Genomic DNA, 18,505 nt, shown 5'->3' on the forward strand with positions numbered 1-18,505 from the left:
TTTTTAATATTTATATAGAGGATTGTGATGTCTGATGCTGTGAAGCCCTAGACATCACTCTGAAGTATTTCCATGAACTAATCAGTGTATAAAGAAAGAAAGAAAAGAAAAAGAGTAAATGCTACACCACTGCCATGGGACCAGAGAGGGGCTGAGGGCTCCTCCTTGGGGATCTCCAGCAGCCGCCTGGACGTGGGGCTGGGCCCCCTGCTCGGGGTGGCCCTGCTGGAGCAGGGTTGGCACCACAGGGACCCGCAGCTGCCCGACACCACCAGCCACATGGGGTCCTGGGATTCTGTGACCTGACCCAAAGCCCATTCACTTAAATGGAAGTCTCTCCAATGACATCAGTTTGCTTTGCAGGATGAAAATGGTCATTAAACTTCTATGGTTATTTTAACCAACAAGAACAGGTGGCAGGTAATGTTCCTAACACTGATAGGATATAATATAGGTTAGCCCTTTCTGCTCCTGATCAGTTACACCTTAGCACTCAGATGGTCCCTGGGGCATCAAAAAGATACTGCTTAATTGAGAAAACGTATTTGTAAGAAAATGCAAATAAGCAAAAACGGGAAAAAATACTGTAGGAAAAACAACCACTTGTTTTGCAAACAGACCAGGTTATTTAAAAGAATGAACCAGTTCAGTAAATAACTGCATAGTTTTTATCAGAATGCAAAATGTCCAAGCTTAACTTAGTGAAAGCACAAACATTTTGACTCCCTGATTCTTTCTTTTTTCCTTTTGGGCTAGGTGATACAATTCTCATCTGCAACTTGACAGGATGTAAAAAATAATTACAAATGAAAAGGTTATTCATAATTTTTAAATGAGTTAATTAGTAAACCCCGCCAGAGTCACTCATTACAGTAATTAATAATTGATTATACTTGAAATTAAACACAATTTTTCATCAAAATCTAATTAAATATCTGCCTTTTTGCTTGTTGATTAGAACGCTGGGTCTGGTAGAGACAACCTTTGTTAAATATGTTTATGCTGAATTGAACCATCGAATTTGATTTTTAATAATTGATAGTTCCTTTAGAAATTAGTAATTATGACCCATAATTACAGCAGTTCAACCTGATCAGCATTTCTGGCACCTTGCCAGCCAGCCACGGAGCCTAGCGGATGCCACAGGATTCATCTGAATGGGGAAAAAAGGGAGAGCGCTCAATGGACCTACCTTTCAGCCACATTAAACTGTGACTTTAAAAAGTCTGATCTTTTCAGAACTCTGAAAAATGGGGTTTGAGCAGGGGAACAGCAAGCGCCAAACCACCAAACTCTTCTTTATCTATCAAATGGCACGTACCTCCTCCGTCAGAATTAACAGGCACCGCTGTTCTGAGTTATAACGATACTCCTCTGACACACTGAGATAATGTCCAGGGGAACCATGTTCAGGGCACAGGGAGAATACCAGACAAATGAGAAAGGCGAGTCCAAATGTACATAGCAAATGATGAAAATTGACTGCGTATTCCATCAAACTGCTGCTGATTTAATGTTGATTAATTAATCATTTCTGCTCCTCTTACGGAAAGCATGAAAGTGACCAAAGTATGATACAAGGCAGGAGTGGAGAAGTATCAGTCATTAAAGAAGCGTACATAAAAGGAGCACAGTAAAAGCAATCCTTTGTGGTAGTGCTAATTATACTCATGTGAAATGAAAGCAGAAATCTTTCTATCCAGGCTAAGATTTGTAATTCTAACCACAACCTTTTATAGATCGTTAGTGTACAGGAAGCCACTATGAAATCAAAAAGGCTCATTTGCGCCATGAGACACAGGCATTGTTACCTATGATCACATCTCCAAGTGTCTGACAACTAGAGTTTGCACTGCTGACAGCTTACAAGAGGAGTGGAGGAATGGACCTTTCTAAGACATTTGTAACACAAATATCAGCTCAGACTGAGGAAAGGTAACGTTAACACCCCAAGTTTACAGGAGGCAAAATGCAATTTTCACTTCTAACATTTCAATTACTTTCATAATGAACGCTGACGGCCCATAAATTCTGATCAAGAAAACAAACAGCTCAAGAAAACAAACAATGCTTCTCCACCCAAACAGCAAATTGTCCCCAATCCCCCCTACTTAAAAAGGCTCTGTTGGACCACAATCTAAACTCAGTCCTTCCCTATTCCTTCAGGCTACCCTGAGAATTTCAGCATAGTCCATTAAATGAATGGGATGTGCCACAAGAAGGTACAATAAAAAGTGTTAGGATTTTGGTTCTGACCTTGTCAGCCAGTGCCAGAGAATTCCCACTGACCTGGATGCGGCCGTGATTAGGACATGCACCTCACTGCCTGCTTTAATCAGAAGTTTCTGGTTGTTTTTAGACAACCTGGTGGGTTTGTCTCACTCCGGTTACGCTTTTCTCTGCGGAAAGCGAGCAGTCTGCTCAGTTTAAAGGGAGGACAACATATGACTTACACTCTGCCAAGCCCTTCTGGCTCCGTTATGTGTGCTAGGTCAAATAGTGCTCCCTGCCATAGCACTTCAACCTCAATTAAGTCAACAGAGGCCTTATCTCCCCAGTACTGTGTATCATGAGTTTGACCCTCTGGTTCCCAAGCGTTTGCATCGTGTGTGAATTTATAGAGAAAGGAAAGAAAAGCAGAAAAAAAAATAAAAATAAAAACCAAAACAGAAATAAGCTTACCTATGAAATACGCCAGGAGGATCACCAGTGTGACTGAGATGACAATGGCACTCAGAGCTGCGCATTTCCAGTTACAGTACTTATAGGGTTTCTTCAGGTTAAAGGCAGGCCTAGAGAAGGTACTTCTGGGAAGGGGCCTAGGGGGAGGTGAGTACACAGTGCTGGACGTCAGGGGATATCCCGGCGACGTTGTACAAAAAAGGGGAGAAGTGCCTCCAGGTTTAAACAGGAAGTGCCTGAGGGAAGAAAGACGACAGCAAGTGACTCCTCACACAAATCGAAGCAAGGGGGGAGACGTGGGGTGAGAGAGGATGGCGACTGCTGCCGGGACGAGGAAAGCAGCTCCACATAATGCTGGCTAAAGACACGGACGGCATGCATGGAAGAGAAGAATAAAACCCAACGGCAAGTCACACAGAGTAAAGGAAGACCAAACCAAACGAACGATAAAAAAACAAACCCAGCGCCAACAATGCCACAGAGAACCCTTCAAGGGCGGGAGCCCCCTCTGTGGAAAAGCTGGCGTTGGGGTGACACGGAAACCTCAAGCAGAGCTACGACAGACTGGTGGCACGGGCAGCACCGAGGGCCTGCTCCTGCTCCCGGGGAAAGGCCCGGCTGGAAGGCAACAGGAGCATGGGTTGGAGTAAGGAAAGGGGGGACTTTACCAATTCATTGATCACTGCATGAGAGCGTTTTTTCATATTGCATCGCTGAATGGAGATGGGGGAGGAGAGCTTAAGCCATTCCATAGCACCCAAATTGTCACAGAGGGGAACATTCACACTGCCTCCGCCTGGAAGGGTTGGACAAGGGTATGGCTGAAAGCATCAAATCCAGAGCTTGAGTCTTGCCTACAGGCAGAGGCACCTGCTTCCACAAAGCACCTTAGTTTGATGCCTCTTTTTTACAAGTGTGAATTACTGCCAATGGCAACAGCGTTTCCTGTCCGGTGACATGTTGGGAGGCACCGTGTTTTGCCCGTTACTGCAACCGCAGCCTGAGAGCCAGCCCATGAGGACTCATGAAAGCACAAACAAAAACCACTGCAGCCCATGAGTTCCTGCAATGAAATGTCCCGATGGGAGTTCCTTCCATGGGGATCCTGAATGGTAAACCTTTGGGTGGGTCATGATGAAGTGCAAGGCATTCCAATTGTGGGAGTGAAATTTGGGAAAGGGATCCGACTCTCCTCTCACCATGCTGATGTCAAACACAAACGCTGCTTGTGGGGACTGAGAAGCAGCCCCCCGTGCAGTTTGCACCTTCTGCCGTGGTTTATGGGGCCAGACTTGCAGCCAGCATAAATCAAATCAGCATGGATCCAAGGGAGTCGGTCGAGCCAGTGGATTATACCAGACGTGACTCTCTTTTCCCCTTGAAGTCACTCGTGCAGTCACAGGGGGAAATGTCACATGCAGAAACATCACCATGCAGAAAAGCCACTGATTTGTGCGGGATAAAGTGACATATAATTCTGTGAAACAGGTGTTTGTACTATTACAGCCATGGTTTTATTGGTACTCAAAGCATGGCTGCTGAGCATTAGAGAAAGATTCATCATTTCTACTAATGCTCTACATCAAAACATTCATTTGTACAAGGACTCAGATACTTTTCTGTGCTTCAGGAAGTATTTGTTTAGGTAGATGTATCTGGTCTGAGCAAAGAGGTACCTGCAGTGTTCAGGCACATCAATTAGATCTTCAGTTAAGGGCGGCTACCAAATTAGAAACTGCCACTGCAAGAGTGACATTTTTGGCACTGTCATGTTAAAAGCTGTTTATAACTTAAAAGTTAAGAGATTAAAAGTTAAGTAAAAATGTCAGAATGGGTGGTTGAGTCAAAATCAAAGGCTCAATTTAGATACCACTAGTAGACACTCTGTACCTTTTGTGTGATAAGGTACGTGAAAAATACCAGCTGAACAATGAAATACCAGGCTGCCAGCACAATAATGGTTTCAGATCGTTATCAAAATTAAATTAATCTGGGTTTATATGGGACTCGGAATTGCTGTAGGTACTTCTTACTAATGCAATGACTTTCAAAACAAGGGGAAAAAAAAAGCAAATGGAATCCTGTGGATCACTAGCATATTAATGAGTCTGCCATTAATATGTACACATTGCTCCAGAACCTCATTTTCTTAAAGCCGTCTTGGAAGAGGCCAGCAATGGTGTTGCCCTTAAACATCATGGATGTGACCAAATGCTTTCATGCAAGGATCATAATGACTGTACAGTAAACAGGAAGACCACGTAAGTGTCACATACCCATCATTGTAAGCACCGTCATGTCGGGAGGAGGTGAGAATGTCCATCTCAATGAGGTTGTCCTGCAATGTCTCTAGGAATGTCTGCTTTGCTATGTTTCTACATACATATGGAAACATGAATGAAGCCAGTGAGTCATGCATATATGAAGTGTGATCTTATAAACCACAATGGTTATAGTGCAGTTGTGCATGGAATTAGAATGATGGACCATATATTTATATGTATAAGATGCTACACATATACATATATAGCTTCTACGAATGTTCACTTTTCTCTCTATACACGATATTTATATGCATATACACACACATAAGCACACAGGCCCATGTGTATGTATAAAAAAAAAAAAGTTGTCTTTGTTCATTTCACATTATTTATTGCCAGTGACACATGAAACCTTCTGAAGTGCTGGATTCAGAAAACTAGATTTCAATCCAGCACGGCTGTAACCTTGTTATACTCCTGCATCTGAGTTATTGTTACTCTGAAAAGGCACATCACAGTCTCTGTCTCATTGTGGCTGATACCTTGGTAGCACTGCTCAGTCCAACATCCTCATGGATCTCCAGTGAAAATCTGCCACTTTTTTTTTTTTTTTTTTTTTGCTTAAGTTTCAGTTTTGCATTTGAGAACTCTTTCATTACTAACTTGATTAATTTGTTTTTCTCTGTGGACCAATGACAGCTTCGTATTTAGAAGCTTCCAAATGCAAGTTTTGGAGCATTCAGAATAAAAGAAGTCTTTCAGCGATAAACAGGCAGAAGTTGGAAAAAAGCTTATGCTGCAAGCCAAATTCCAATAGCAGAATATTGGCTATAATCTGGCTAATACAGGCAATAGGTGAGATACACAGGTCCTGCATGTGAAAAAGCCTGGGTTTGATTTTGCACATAATAATGGCATTTCGTAATATCTGGCCTCCCCGGTGTGTACTCCGATGAGTCACATTTCCACCTATACATACTGAACTGTTTTGTACTTTTAGAGGAGAATAGCAGGAACATAAAGAAGTAAGTCAGAGGCACAGCTGGGAACAGATTGTGTCTTTCTCACCTTCAGGCTTCGTTCTCAGGACCTGACAAAAGAACATTCTTCCCATCTTTAAAACAAAAACCAGTCCTGATTTTGCCCATGCCTGTTTTCAGCATCGGAACTGAATCTAAGCCTGAATATGAATAAATCCCCTGGCCAAAACTAGCAAAAGGAACGTAACAGCATTGTGACATTTTATCACTTATGCAGGATTAAGCGCTTACAGGATGTAAGTGACATGATGTGAACTCAAACGAGAACTCCTCTGTCAAAGAAACTGGATTCGGGTAATGTGCTATACCAAGGGAAACCAGCCCTGTCACATTATACAAACCTTGATACCGTCTCTTCTGAAATGTCCTTAACCTCCATTTTCATTTCTACCTCCTCCTCTTCCTGCTGCTAATGCCAGCACTTGTTTTGTTCAACTCACTGCTTCTGGAGGCCTCTGGGCTGCTTTGACAGCACGGGTCTACTCCTTAATGTGAATGTAAGTAAAGTGACTCCTATTCCTAGCTTCAGAGCAAAGTGGACCAACATGCATGAGCTGTGTGCCATAGCACTCGAGACATCCCCAAGCGTTTGCTGCTTCCTCACATTCCCTAGGAATGCAGGAAAGGTTGGATGTTGAATTCAACGCAAAAAGAAGCAGCGGATGCGCATGCACCGAGCATTTAATGGGTAAGAGGCAAGGCATCTAGCGACACGCTGATCAATAGGAGTTCATCAGGAGTTAAAATCCATGTCCGATTGGGTCCGTGAATTTTGGTTGCGGGTTGTCAATAAAGCAGAAGGGGCGGGGGTTACATAATCATATAATGTGTGGATGTGTAGCAGCGAGGCGGCTGGGTCACCGATGGGACTAATGCATGACCGTCCTCACGGAGGGCTGCACGATGCTGCTCCCTTGGAGATGACCTGTGAAGAGCTGCCTGTTTACAAGCCACTCTCCCTTCTCACTATGAGTTGTGGTGGCAGAATCTGACCTTACATGATTACCACGTGAAATTTCCTGGGAATGGAAGTCCCCTGCAAGCTGTTGGTTTGTCAACCAAATGTCCATCTAGCTGGCATTTATTTGCTCCTTGCAAGGTCAGATGTAAAGGAACAGAAAGGATGCCACAGAAGAAGGAAGAGTGGGAAATAAATATGGGGAGAACTGACTTACCTGTCAGGAGGGAGTGCTGAGCAAAGATCTTCTCATCACAACCTTGATAATATATTGCTTTTAAAGCAACAAAAAAGGGAGCAGACAGGAAAAGAAAGAGGAAGAAGGAGAAACAGAGAAAAGGGAGTAAAGGGAAGCTAAAGAAGAGGAGAGAGAGAAGAGGAGGGGCTCTTCCGCTAGCAACATATAAAGTTTTCAGATATAGGGTATGCTTATCGTGTCAGTTGTACACTTGTGCTACACATCTCTGCTTGCCTTTGCGTTACATGATGGAAATTTCCAGGCAGTGACAAACCACTCAAATTTTCCAGTTCTGAAAACTGCCTGCAGTCCACAACAGTCAAAATCAAGCCTTTTCAAACTCTGGGGTGCTTAAAACTCTGTAACTGTAGGCACGTTTCACAGCCTGTGACGAACTCTGTTTAAAAGACGTGGCTTTTTCTTCGTGTTTGCTCTCTCTGTTGACTAATATGGAATTCAGAAAAAAAGGGGATATTCAAGAGAAATACAATTCCATTTTTGACATGAGATTACTATAATCTCCTATTGCTATACTTCAAAGGCCTTAATTCTTGGATTAATGTCTCTTGGTCAGGATTTATTTCTTACATATTGGACATTTTATTCTCTTACGTGGAAGTCTTTTTTTTTTTTTTTTTTAGTTCTAAAAGTCTTTGCAGTGGGGAAGGTCAGCTTCATGAAAGAGGTGAAACGGGGCACCCAAGTTTGCCAAACAGAAGCTTGGCCTTTTACGTCTGCAGATGTCCCACCAAAGGAAATGGAAGATCTCTGCACGTCGGAAAAGCAGATTATTAGAGCAGAGATTTGTCTCAGATTTACCAATCATCTATGCAGTGCAGCCTCTGCATTATGACAAAATTATAACGTGCTTTATTTTCCTAATGTTTGTTTAGTGAAGGAAAAAAAAGCCTGTCTGTCATGCTCTGTGAATGTGCTCATTTGCAGTTCAGCGTACTTTTCCAATATGTTCACCATCTGAAGCGATACTGGGCTACACTATGCCCTTCCATCCAGTGTGTCAAAAGCCACATCGGTCTCTGAATGACCTGTTTTCTACTTAATATAATAGTTACACTGAGGGTCAATTACACATATGAGTGATTGGTGATGTGAGTGAAATCCTTAAATGATGCAGAAGGATCTCTTCATGCAAGTAGACCTCCGAAGTCTGGTTGGGTTAGCGATAATAACCTAACCCAACTTGCCGAAAGAACAGTCTACGTCAGCTCCTGAAAAATGTTCATCCCCGATGTTTTCATGGGGAAAAAATAAGGACAGTCTTTAAGGATGTACTCATTTACAATTTAACAGGTACTGTTAAGAACTAGCCAGATAATTGTTTTGTCTACAATCTGCTGAATTCAATAAGATGTGGTAGGGTTGTCTCTCCGTATCATCCTCTGATCACCACCAGAATTGGACAACTGGGGGCAGGATGTTTTCAGGAAAGAGCTTTTATCTCAGACATTCCTCCAGCAGCCAAGATATTCCTTCTCAATGGCATGTGGTGTGTTCTGAGAGACTCTGGTCAGATGGGTGTCTTGGCACTATTCAAACAGTGAAATATCTGTTCTCTGACAAATTTACATCCTGGTTTAGAAACAGGTACAAGGTATGCTCCAGAAATCTAGAAGATTACTCACATAAGGGCTCCATAAGTATTTTATAATGTAGTATTTTTTTCAAAAGAAACAATACATGAAAGTCAGGCCTTGGGTATGTATGCTCAAGAATTACGAAGACAATATAATTACTGAAATTGTTGCCAAATCACACTCGCAGTAATTGCTTATAATTTTGTCTTAATCTTGTGGAGCCAGCTTCTTAGTTGGGCCTTTTTAATCAAGCAGTTGCTGAGAAATTAATTATCCTTAAATGCCAAAAAATGTTAGATTGAGGTCTGTTTTGGAAGTTTCGGGGGGCCAGTAGATATAGCTACTTCTCTAGGAAATTGACAGTCATTAATTTTTAAAAAATATTTTCTTAGCAGAAGCTGGCAAAACTGGGCACAGTTTGTCCCAGGATATGGACACAGCCACCACTGATCTTGGTGAGATTCCCACAGGCAGTGAAGCAACAGCTTTGGTCCTTGGCTCAGTTTTCAGTCAGCAAATGGTTTTTGCTGCCTAAAATCTTCCTTGTTGGTTTGAGAAGGCAAGGCAAACAAGGCAAAAAGGCAGCTAAGTCAATGCGCAAGGTTTGGCCTAGAAGACCTCCCCAGAGTGAAGAAGACACCGTCTGTGGGGCTAAGGGATCCAGCATCTCCAGGGGCTTCTCTGTAACAAAGGAAATGGGGAAGCAAAACCTCTGGAGAATGTGAAAACAGAGTTTCAAGTGGGACAACTGGAAGATGCCCTCCCGATCAGGTGGAAAGACTGAAGCTGAGGGAGAATAACTCCCCTTTCCAGAACCTACCTATCAGGAAAAAAGCCTAATCAAAGCTTTAAACTAGATAAACTCAGTGTACCCTTCCCACACCCTTGGTATGTTGCAGAGGTGGAGAAGTATTTAAAAGCTAAACAGAAACATCATTAATTGAATGACGCATTGTTGTTTGCTTGCTGGAGAAACGTTGTAGAGTAGTAAAATGCAGCAACTAACCTCTCCTCAGTAGGCAAAACAAGATCATCCTTTCCTAAATGACGTACTACAACAGCATCCGCTTGATGAGGCACAGCTAGAAGTCTACATTTTTTCAATATATTGACTGATTTTGGTTTCTTAAATAGGATATTGATTTATCCTATGACATAGGAAGAAAAAAACATTAAGGGAAAATTAAAAAAAAAAAGAACATTTTCATCTGTGATCCTGATTCCAATTTTAAATGAGGAAAATAACCTTACAAGCAGCTGTTAAAATATAATGCTTTTAGTTTATGAAAGAAGAGCAATTTCCTCTTCTCCTAGTCCAAATAAAAAAAGACACAAGGAATAATAAACAGAACTCAAAATATATCATCTAAACACCAGTTCACAAACCGGACAGCTACCTATGCAGATGCACATGTGTTCAAAACATCCTTAGCACACGCAGGCAGAGCACTGTAAAGTACTAAAGAAAAGGACCTACCTAGTCTCCAGTGGGATGTTGCTGTTAAGTAACCAGTTGTCCTGAGCGTGGGCTGGTTCTTGAGTGCTGGCTGGTTGTTCTCCAGAAAGAGAGTGGTCCGTAGGAGCTGGGCTCGGGTTGCTGCGTGGAGTGAAGTTCCCTCTGTTTAGGGAGTTGATGGAGGCAGCATGATGTTGATTTGGGGTGTGAGCATGGGATATCGGAGGTGGTGGAGTTCTGAGTCTCGAATGATTTTGAAGATTTGGAGGATGATCTAAAACAGAAGTAAAAGATTTTTAAGGTTCATGATCTGAGTTACTCCATACCAGGCTCCTTTCTGTGCAGGCACGTCTAAAATGTAGACGGGCTGGGATGCCACATATCCTAAATCAAACTCAAAAGGCTAGCTTAGACTTGCTCCATATGTCCTAATGACACGTGCATTGATCCACTGGCTGGCTAGAGAAATACTTTGGTTTCATGCAAGAAAGTTATGAAAGCTTAAAGCACTGCAAAAAGGCTGTCCTGACAGCCAAGTTAACTCCGATGAACAACTGCAGGTTGCAAACTGCAATCTATCTGTGACACTGATTTGTGATAAAGCATGAAAAATACAACCAGGCTGGATAGATAACACTGAAGAGTAGTTTTATGATGGATATACAGCTCCCAGTGAAGTTTGTTCTGCCGGTTCTCCCCGAAAACTTTCAATAGTTAAGCCAAGACGAAGACTGAGAATACGTTTCATCATAGATTGAGCTTAGGGAAGGCCATAAAACTGTGTCAGGATCATACAATTTAACAGAATCCAATAGTCTGTATTGTTAGATATGTGCTCAAACTGAGTAAAAAATGCACACGGCGTGAAAACAGAGGTGTCAGGAAAATGAAACAACGTACAGTGAAGAAAGATGTAAAGAATGGCTGTGGTCATCAGTGATAGAGCTGCTCGAGTAAAACTCCAGTACTATTGTTGTTAGCCAGGAGTCTGAGGGAGGTAGATTAAGGAAGGCAAACACTTAGGAAAGACCAACCTGGTGCTGATTATATGGGTGTTTTTAGTTTAGTGACTAACCATTTCTACGTGTTTTCTGGAAATGGAGACAAACTAATATGTCTGATGGAAATCCAGGGAGATAGACGGTTCAGGATATGGGATCCAGAAAACTTGCTCCTCTCTGACATTAGTAGTTTTATGCCTGTAAGTCAGTAATACACAGCACTTATCTGATGCTTTATCTGGGGAAAAAAAAGTATCCATCTGATAGTACCAGCCAGACTTCAGTATCACGAAAAATTAGCACTCATTTACTCTCTAATTAGAAAGCTCAGGATTGAACGAACTGTACATGGTCCTAAATTACAATGAATGGTGTCAAAATTACCTTGACATTTAATGACACTTCTGAAATCTGGATTAGGACTTGGATTCAGGAGAGGAACGGGGAAAGCATTTACAATAGCTCTGTAGCCTCTTGAGTATGTGGACACGTAAGAGAAGATTTAAAGATGTGTGAGATGCATCCCATCCCTTCCCTCCTCACCTTACGTTGACTCAAACTACCTAATCATTGGCTGAGGCTCATTATACCAAAACCTGAGGGTGACTGAGGTATAGTCTAGCAAAAGAATAGAAAATATTAATTATGGAGGAGTCATTCTGTTATCTGCATGTAGTTACATGGAAAACACGTCTACCTTTGGCCTTTTCAAGTTAGACAGGGAACGGGGTTATGAATTTCACAGGGGTAAATGAAGATCCATTTTACCTTTTAGGATCCATTTTGCCATATAACCTGGAAAAGGTCATAGGATATCTTACAAGTGCCATTCACCCTATTGTATATCAACGACAACAGACAGTAACCAGCTCAAAGAGAACATGTAGACAAGTTCTTCCCAGGAATCTAACAGTTCAAAGATCTGGCTCAGCAAAGCTCACCCAGAATTGAAAATGCCATATTGGCCTCTGATCCACAGCCAGCTAACCCTGCCAAATTCTGTCCACCAGCCAGAGCACTAAAAGAAGGGCAGAGCAGCAACCACGGATAGTAGAGACGAGGAATATCGGGACCAAACCAGGTCTGAGAGCAGTTCTGCAGCGCCACACGAACCGAGGCATCCAACCGCCCTTGCCCTGGATGTTATCGCCGACTGTTGCTTAAACGGAGCCTAAATGAGCACAGAGATGGTAAAAACAACGGTGGGGGAATCCTGCTGCTGGCTTCCTTACAGTAGTGACTCATTTTCCCCCTCGAGAGGCAGCAGCCATGGTTGTTGGCTAAGCCGCTGTGTGAGACAGAAGGAAGGGAGGAAAAGAGAGAAAAAGGGAAAAGGGATGAAAAGGGAGAGAGCACGCAGCACCAGCTGCAGCCTGTGGAGCAGGACAGGGAAGATAGGAGCAGCTTATTAATCCCAGGCAGAGGGAGATGGATGTGAGCAGAGGATTTCCAGTTTCTGGGGCTGTCAGTCTCTCACCTTTCATGAGAACTTAATTCATCCCAGGAAAAATGCCTCTTCTACTCAGGAGCAACAGCCCAAAAGGTTTCCAAGTCCAGTTACTCAAGCTTTCATCATGACTGAGATGAATGCTGTGGGCAAATGGATGAATCCTGGAAAAGGCAGTGGGCGTTTTGTGAAGTTCTCCCGCTATCGTTTGACTTCTCTGACAGGGGACACCGCTTTCAGACTGAGTCAGAGCCCGTTTCCCCCGATCTGCTATGTAAATCCCAATTTGCTCCCTATTACTGCAGACACACTGCAGATGCTATTATGGATAATGCTTTTGAATCAAGTGAAAATGTGTCATTTTCGTGCTCTATTTGCATACCCTCGGTGATTTCTCTGCTAAGTAAAGACAGCACATCTATCTTGCTCTGGTCCGTGATTTTTCATAGGATTTTATAGCTTATATTTCTTCTTTCTGACAGGTAGGTAGCTTTTCCTCCCAGAATATCCTTAATTTTATTCATATACAAATTCTGAACACTTATGTCATGTCAAAGCATCGCTACATTTAATATACCTCGACTTGGATTAGCAGCTATCTCCCTTGCCTTACAACCCTTTTTTTTTCTTCTTCTTCTCAAGCTGAGGAACATGAGAAAAGAGGTGCGGGTGGAAGCAGGAGCAATAAAATCTTCCTCCTGAAAATTACTGCAGGATTTTCTAGGTGCAACAAAACTATCGAGGTTCTTACCCTCTGTGGTCACCAACGATCCTATGGGCTTTGCAGACAATAAAGGGATCCTGTGAAGTGCATTCATCCTTGATTTCCTAAAAATTGCAACTGTCCCTTTGTTTAAACGTCCCCTCTTTGACTTGTCCCATGGTTTTTGAGTGATAATAAAGTGTGTGGTTTCCACACAGGACAGAGAACCTTAATGCTGGCTGCAGTGCTTCTCTTACATCACAGCACTGGGAAGATGCTCTCATTATCCTATTACAGCTGCTTAGGGAGCACTGCATTTTTCAGATCCCACCGCATAGGCAGGATAGAGGGGAAGTCAGATAAAGCCTTCTACGTCAACAGCAAAGCGTTATTGGGATGAGAGAACCACAGAAATTCAGAACGCTTTCTAGAGAAGCCAGACTTTGTGGCCTCTGCCCAAATTGGATTAGATTTCCTCAGACATTTTAAAATCGAGGATGAGACAGCTAACCATGACTGCTCGGCGGTTATCCCGGCTCCTTTAAAACCAGATAATTTTCTACACTTTCCTCCTTGCAATTTTCCTCTTTGGTTTCCAAAACACCATGGAGTTTATCAGTCCCTCTCTACTTGGTGTTGGCATCCTCATGAAAGACCTGATGTGTATCATTTGGAAGGAGCAGGTAAGCTAACAAAGCATAGAGGAATAAAAAAAAAATAGATAAAAAATTCTCACGGAGCCATGCAACCCAGCCCCTGGGAGGATTTGGGCCTTGAAGTGCCCCAAAGGGATCTGTAAATAGTAAAGGGGTCCTCAAACCCTTTGATGCCAGGTGCCAATGATGCGGAGTCCCAGGGACAAAGCTCAGTGTCTCCAGAAGATTGGCTGCCACTGAGAAAGTCTGAACAGCGCAGAGCTTAATGAGCCCCCCTGTAAGCTTCATCTTCCCTAATGGGTCTCCCAAGTGTGTCAGAGATGAAGTCAGTATTCAAATGTAATGAAACACTGCAAAGCTGATCTGAAAAACACCCAAAGAAATCAAGGCGCTATTATGTCGCTCGCCCGTTTGTTTGTTTGTTTGTTTTACCATTAAAATGTCATTGCCTAACAGCGGCTTGGTAACCACAGATGAAGCAGAGCTGAAGGATAACTCGGTTAATGAAGCTTGTCCTTGGCACGTATTAGCGAGCCTTGACAGAAATCTGTGAATGAAGGATTGAATCAATGTGAACCATAAGAAGATTGCCAGCGAGGAGCTAATACGGCAGCATTTGAATAAAAGGTTTGCACCCTTTGTTCCTTTTCTTTTCCTTAATCTCTAATGAGCATTACTGTTTCGAAGTTAGGCTATGCAATGATTACACTTCCTAATTCATTAAGTTTTGGGATTGTTTTCGGGGCAACCGTACTCACCTAAAAGTGAAAAATACATTCCCGCTTTCTTTTCTGTCCCTGCTTGCCTAATTTCCACTCCTGCCTACTTTCAGGTGGGTTATAAAGGACTGAAGCAGGTATTCCCAGTACCTTTTAGGGGGCACTAAGTTTAACGATATAACAGCCTGCCAGAAACAGCTCCTCTAGCAGCCACATGGCAAGCCAGTAACGGCATGTGCAGAATGAACAGCAAGCAGAATATTTAACCTCCGAGCTGGCAGATAATGGCAAAGTAAGAGGAGAAGAATCAGAAGGGGGAGACCAAGTGGCTGGCTGCTCAGCTGGTGCCTTGGTGCAGCAGCCCGAGCTTTTCTCCTCTCTGAATCCAGCCGAATGTGCAAGAGGTGGACGGGGCTGCAGGAAGGTGCAACGGGGGTGCCTGGGGCTGCTGTGGCAGCGAAGATGCAGTCTGGAGGAGGATTCCCTTCTCCGAGGAACGTCCGATACCAGGACGTCCCGGCAGGATGCCACCGAGATGGAAACAGAGCTGAAACAGATCACTCGGGATTCAGATGGCTGTTCTTGCCTTACTAATACTTAAAAAATGGAATTAGTGGTACGGTTTGAAGGTCTCCCTTAAATTCTAGATGACTGAATTCTCCTTAAGAAGTATATCCACTGAATTTGACTTCAGACTGGCTTCTCCTACCGTCAAGAGGAGTGTTTGTGCCATGCTGTGAAATACAGCTCCTGCTCCAACAACATCTTGTGCTGCTGGTTTTCAAAATAGTAAGCGACAAAATGACACCGAATCATAAAAGAAAACAAAGAACCGATGCATAATCTCTGGGAAGTAACAAAACACTGACAGAAAAGCCACCTTGATGTTTTTTCTCTTGTTTTAAGTAACTGCATAACAGGGAGCTGCTGTTCCACCAAGGGCTCTCACCAGAGAGAAGCACGGACCTCACCAGGAGCCGAACATCTGCAGCGTGTACATCCTGCTTCTGAGAGATTTCAGGTCTCAAGAGTTGCCTCTTTGGGTTTTCAGTCCTTTCCTTGTATCTCACTGGTGCTTCCCCATGCTGTGTGCATGGGCACACACCCGTCTAGGTATGATTAAGTCCTAAGAAAAACCTTCCTGCGCACACCCATGTTGGATAACTGGCTCAGCCCTTTATCCAGAAAAATCCTGTAAGCATCGGAAACTACAGAATGGAAGGAAATGGATGCAAACTGTTTCTCTAAACGTGTAAATAGGACAGTGAGTGTGAAACCAGTAGCAAGTGGAAATGGAGGAGCCAGAAACCAACCAGCACCTTTTTGATTTTATTTTTTTTACTGTTTGACAAGTTCAGGCTTCATAAGCTCCGAGGACTTAATTCTGAAACGTTTCCAGGTTATTCCTCTACTTAAGTGATTTCATTTGTTTAGGTGAACTTCATCAAAACCCAGGCCCGCCTGGATGGTGTAAGGGCACACGTAAAACTAGTCGAAGCTCCTCTCTAGCTGAACAAATTAACACTTCATTCATTTTACTGTCTGCAGGAAACAACAGGTGCACCACATCAAGTCCAAACAAGCCATCTCCTCCGTATTTTTCTCATCCAGTGTGTACATTACATACAAACTTTCCTCTCAAGTGCCAAAGTGCCTTTGCAAAAGCAAAATATTGACTTTTGGGGTTGAAATCAATTTTTTGCTTGATGCTAGGCTGTCAAGCTTTGGCTCTACGCAGCCAACGAGAGCTCTGGGTGGTTGTTTTTTTCATCAGTATGCATCTGATTGAATTGTACGCCCTACGAGTACTGCTTTTAACAAGGTCTGTGTCACTGTAAAGGGATGCTATGCTGACTTTTAACCCGTGGTGTCCATTACTGAAGTTAATAAAAGGGCATCGCAGCCCACTAAAAACAAGGCAGAGGCTTACGATTCAGACTCTGACGGTTTATGATTATCATTAGCTTAAAGGCAGGGCAAGGTAACAAAAGAAATTAAAAAAAAAAGAGTCTGGCAGAGTGCAATGAGTTGCTTAAACCTAAATAACATGTTTGAGTTCTTAAATAAATGACTGGTAACATGGGAAAGTACCCTCTGTAGTGCACAACTGAGCAGATTTGCTTGCAGCCCGGAGACCTTGCATTTGGTGCTGGGATTGCTAAAAGGGAACAGCTTTAAGTCCTCTGACAGTGTATGTGGGAGGCATTGGTAGCTCTTGGATGCTCAAACCACCGAATTTTGGCACTGTGGTGTAGGCATACAACCAAACTAAACCTATGCTTCCTTGCATGTGATGGTGCAACATGACAGCTCCTCCCCTTTCCTCAATCCTGTGTGCATCTCTGGAGGGATGCTGCGGTCACACACGCCGCTGCGGGCCCTCAGGTGTGGGTTCTGGGTCTGGAGAGCTGCAGATCCAACTTAATCTACCGGAGGATGCTCAAGATCATTTCGCTGGGCCACTCCGACACCACCAAAGGCTTTCAGCGAGGTGGGTGTCCCTCCTGGGCTGCTGGGAGGGACAGCACCTCCACGCGAGCCAGGAAAACCCACTGCTCGAGTGAAGGATGGAGTATCCGGCCCTGCTCTGATCCTGCGTCGCCGCGCTTGTCAAATCACAGCCGACAAATGTTTCTAATCATCTGTGCCTACGACCAGAGCCGGCGGAGCTGGCAGCCGGCTGCTCTCTCTTTTTTTAAGCAAGAGATGCAGGAGGGCAGGACTTGTGAGCACACAGACCTTTTTTCCAGGGTCAGGAGGTGCGTTCAGTTCCCCGTGTTTTATACAGAAACGCTCAAACTCACCTGCGGTCTGTCAGGACTGGAGAAACGGCAATAACCCCCCGATTTGCTGATACAACAAGAGGCACAACTGTTATTACACCTCAGGTTGAATGAAATGCCGCATATTTTGCCGACGTTTGCAGTTTATTGACTTTAGGCATGGAGGAGCTCTGCTTAGTGTGGGTTTTTAACTGGTTTCCCTGCCTCCTGTGCCTGTTGTGGGGCTCCTTCATACAGCAAGATGTGGAAACAAGCATAGAGACAAATAAAAACCACATAGTTCAGCCCTGTCCAAACCAGACATGGGTAGCTGGTATGGTTACAGTGGCAAATTCAGGAGATGTTTTCATAAAGCAGCTCCCCAAACTCAAGTCTATCAGCAGAAGGTGTCTTTGGCTGCTGTAATAGCAAACAAACGCAGGATTTTGCCAGCACAGCTCTGTCAAACAGGTGTTTTTTTTGTAAACCTACATCGGAAAAGCTCTGAAATACAGACCTGGTCTTTGCCCGTTTCTCCCTAAAAAAGGAACAAGCAGCCTCTATTTCGCTTACGCCCTTCAGAAATCTTTGCTGAACCACAGCGCTGTTGTGACTTCGCTGCACATCTAATGGGACTGACAGCTCCCCAGCTCCATCAGCAAAGCCGGCTATTTGTAGTAGCCACGGAAATTGCCTGTTTTATATAATTTTTTCAACGTTAGCAGTGGCGAGTGGATAATGATTTTGCAGACGCGAAGTGATAGGGCTCCCACGCGGATCGACAGGACTGGGTATGTGCCCTCAGAGGTCAGGGTGAGAGATTAATACCCTGCAAAAACCTTCTTAAAAATTTCCCGTAATGTTAACTTGCGGGCTTTGGGTCTGGACTCTGACTTGCAAGGGGCATGCAATTCCCCGAGCTGCCGGCAGCCACACAGCAGACATCTGAGGGAGGGTTTTGTCCCTTTCCTTTCCCCTCGTGCA

General features: G+C 43.6%; 1 protein-coding gene across 4 annotated transcripts in view; it reads right to left on the reverse strand.

Annotated features, from left to right (window-relative positions):
* TENM4 (teneurin transmembrane protein 4) overlaps positions 1-18,505 on the reverse strand; it is a 901,054-nt gene that overhangs the window by 195,362 nt on the left and 687,187 nt on the right. For 3 of the 4 annotated variants that reach the window (XM_035330189.1, XM_035330205.1, XM_035330196.1), the window contains 3 exons: positions 10,255-10,507; positions 4,959-5,057; positions 2,683-2,918 (listed from right to left, as the gene is read on the reverse strand). In XM_035330189.1, the coding sequence (XP_035186080.1) occupies positions 2,683-2,918; positions 4,959-5,057; positions 10,255-10,507 (588 nt within the window). The remainder of the gene's footprint in view (positions 1-2,682; positions 2,919-4,958; positions 5,058-10,254; positions 10,508-18,505) is intronic. The other variant, XM_035330213.1, reaches the window with a different exon arrangement.

This window comes from Oxyura jamaicensis, chromosome 1 (assembly GCF_011077185.1).
Source record: "Oxyura jamaicensis isolate SHBP4307 breed ruddy duck chromosome 1, BPBGC_Ojam_1.0, whole genome shotgun sequence".
Classification (NCBI taxonomy): Eukaryota; Metazoa; Chordata; class Aves; order Anseriformes; family Anatidae; genus Oxyura; species Oxyura jamaicensis.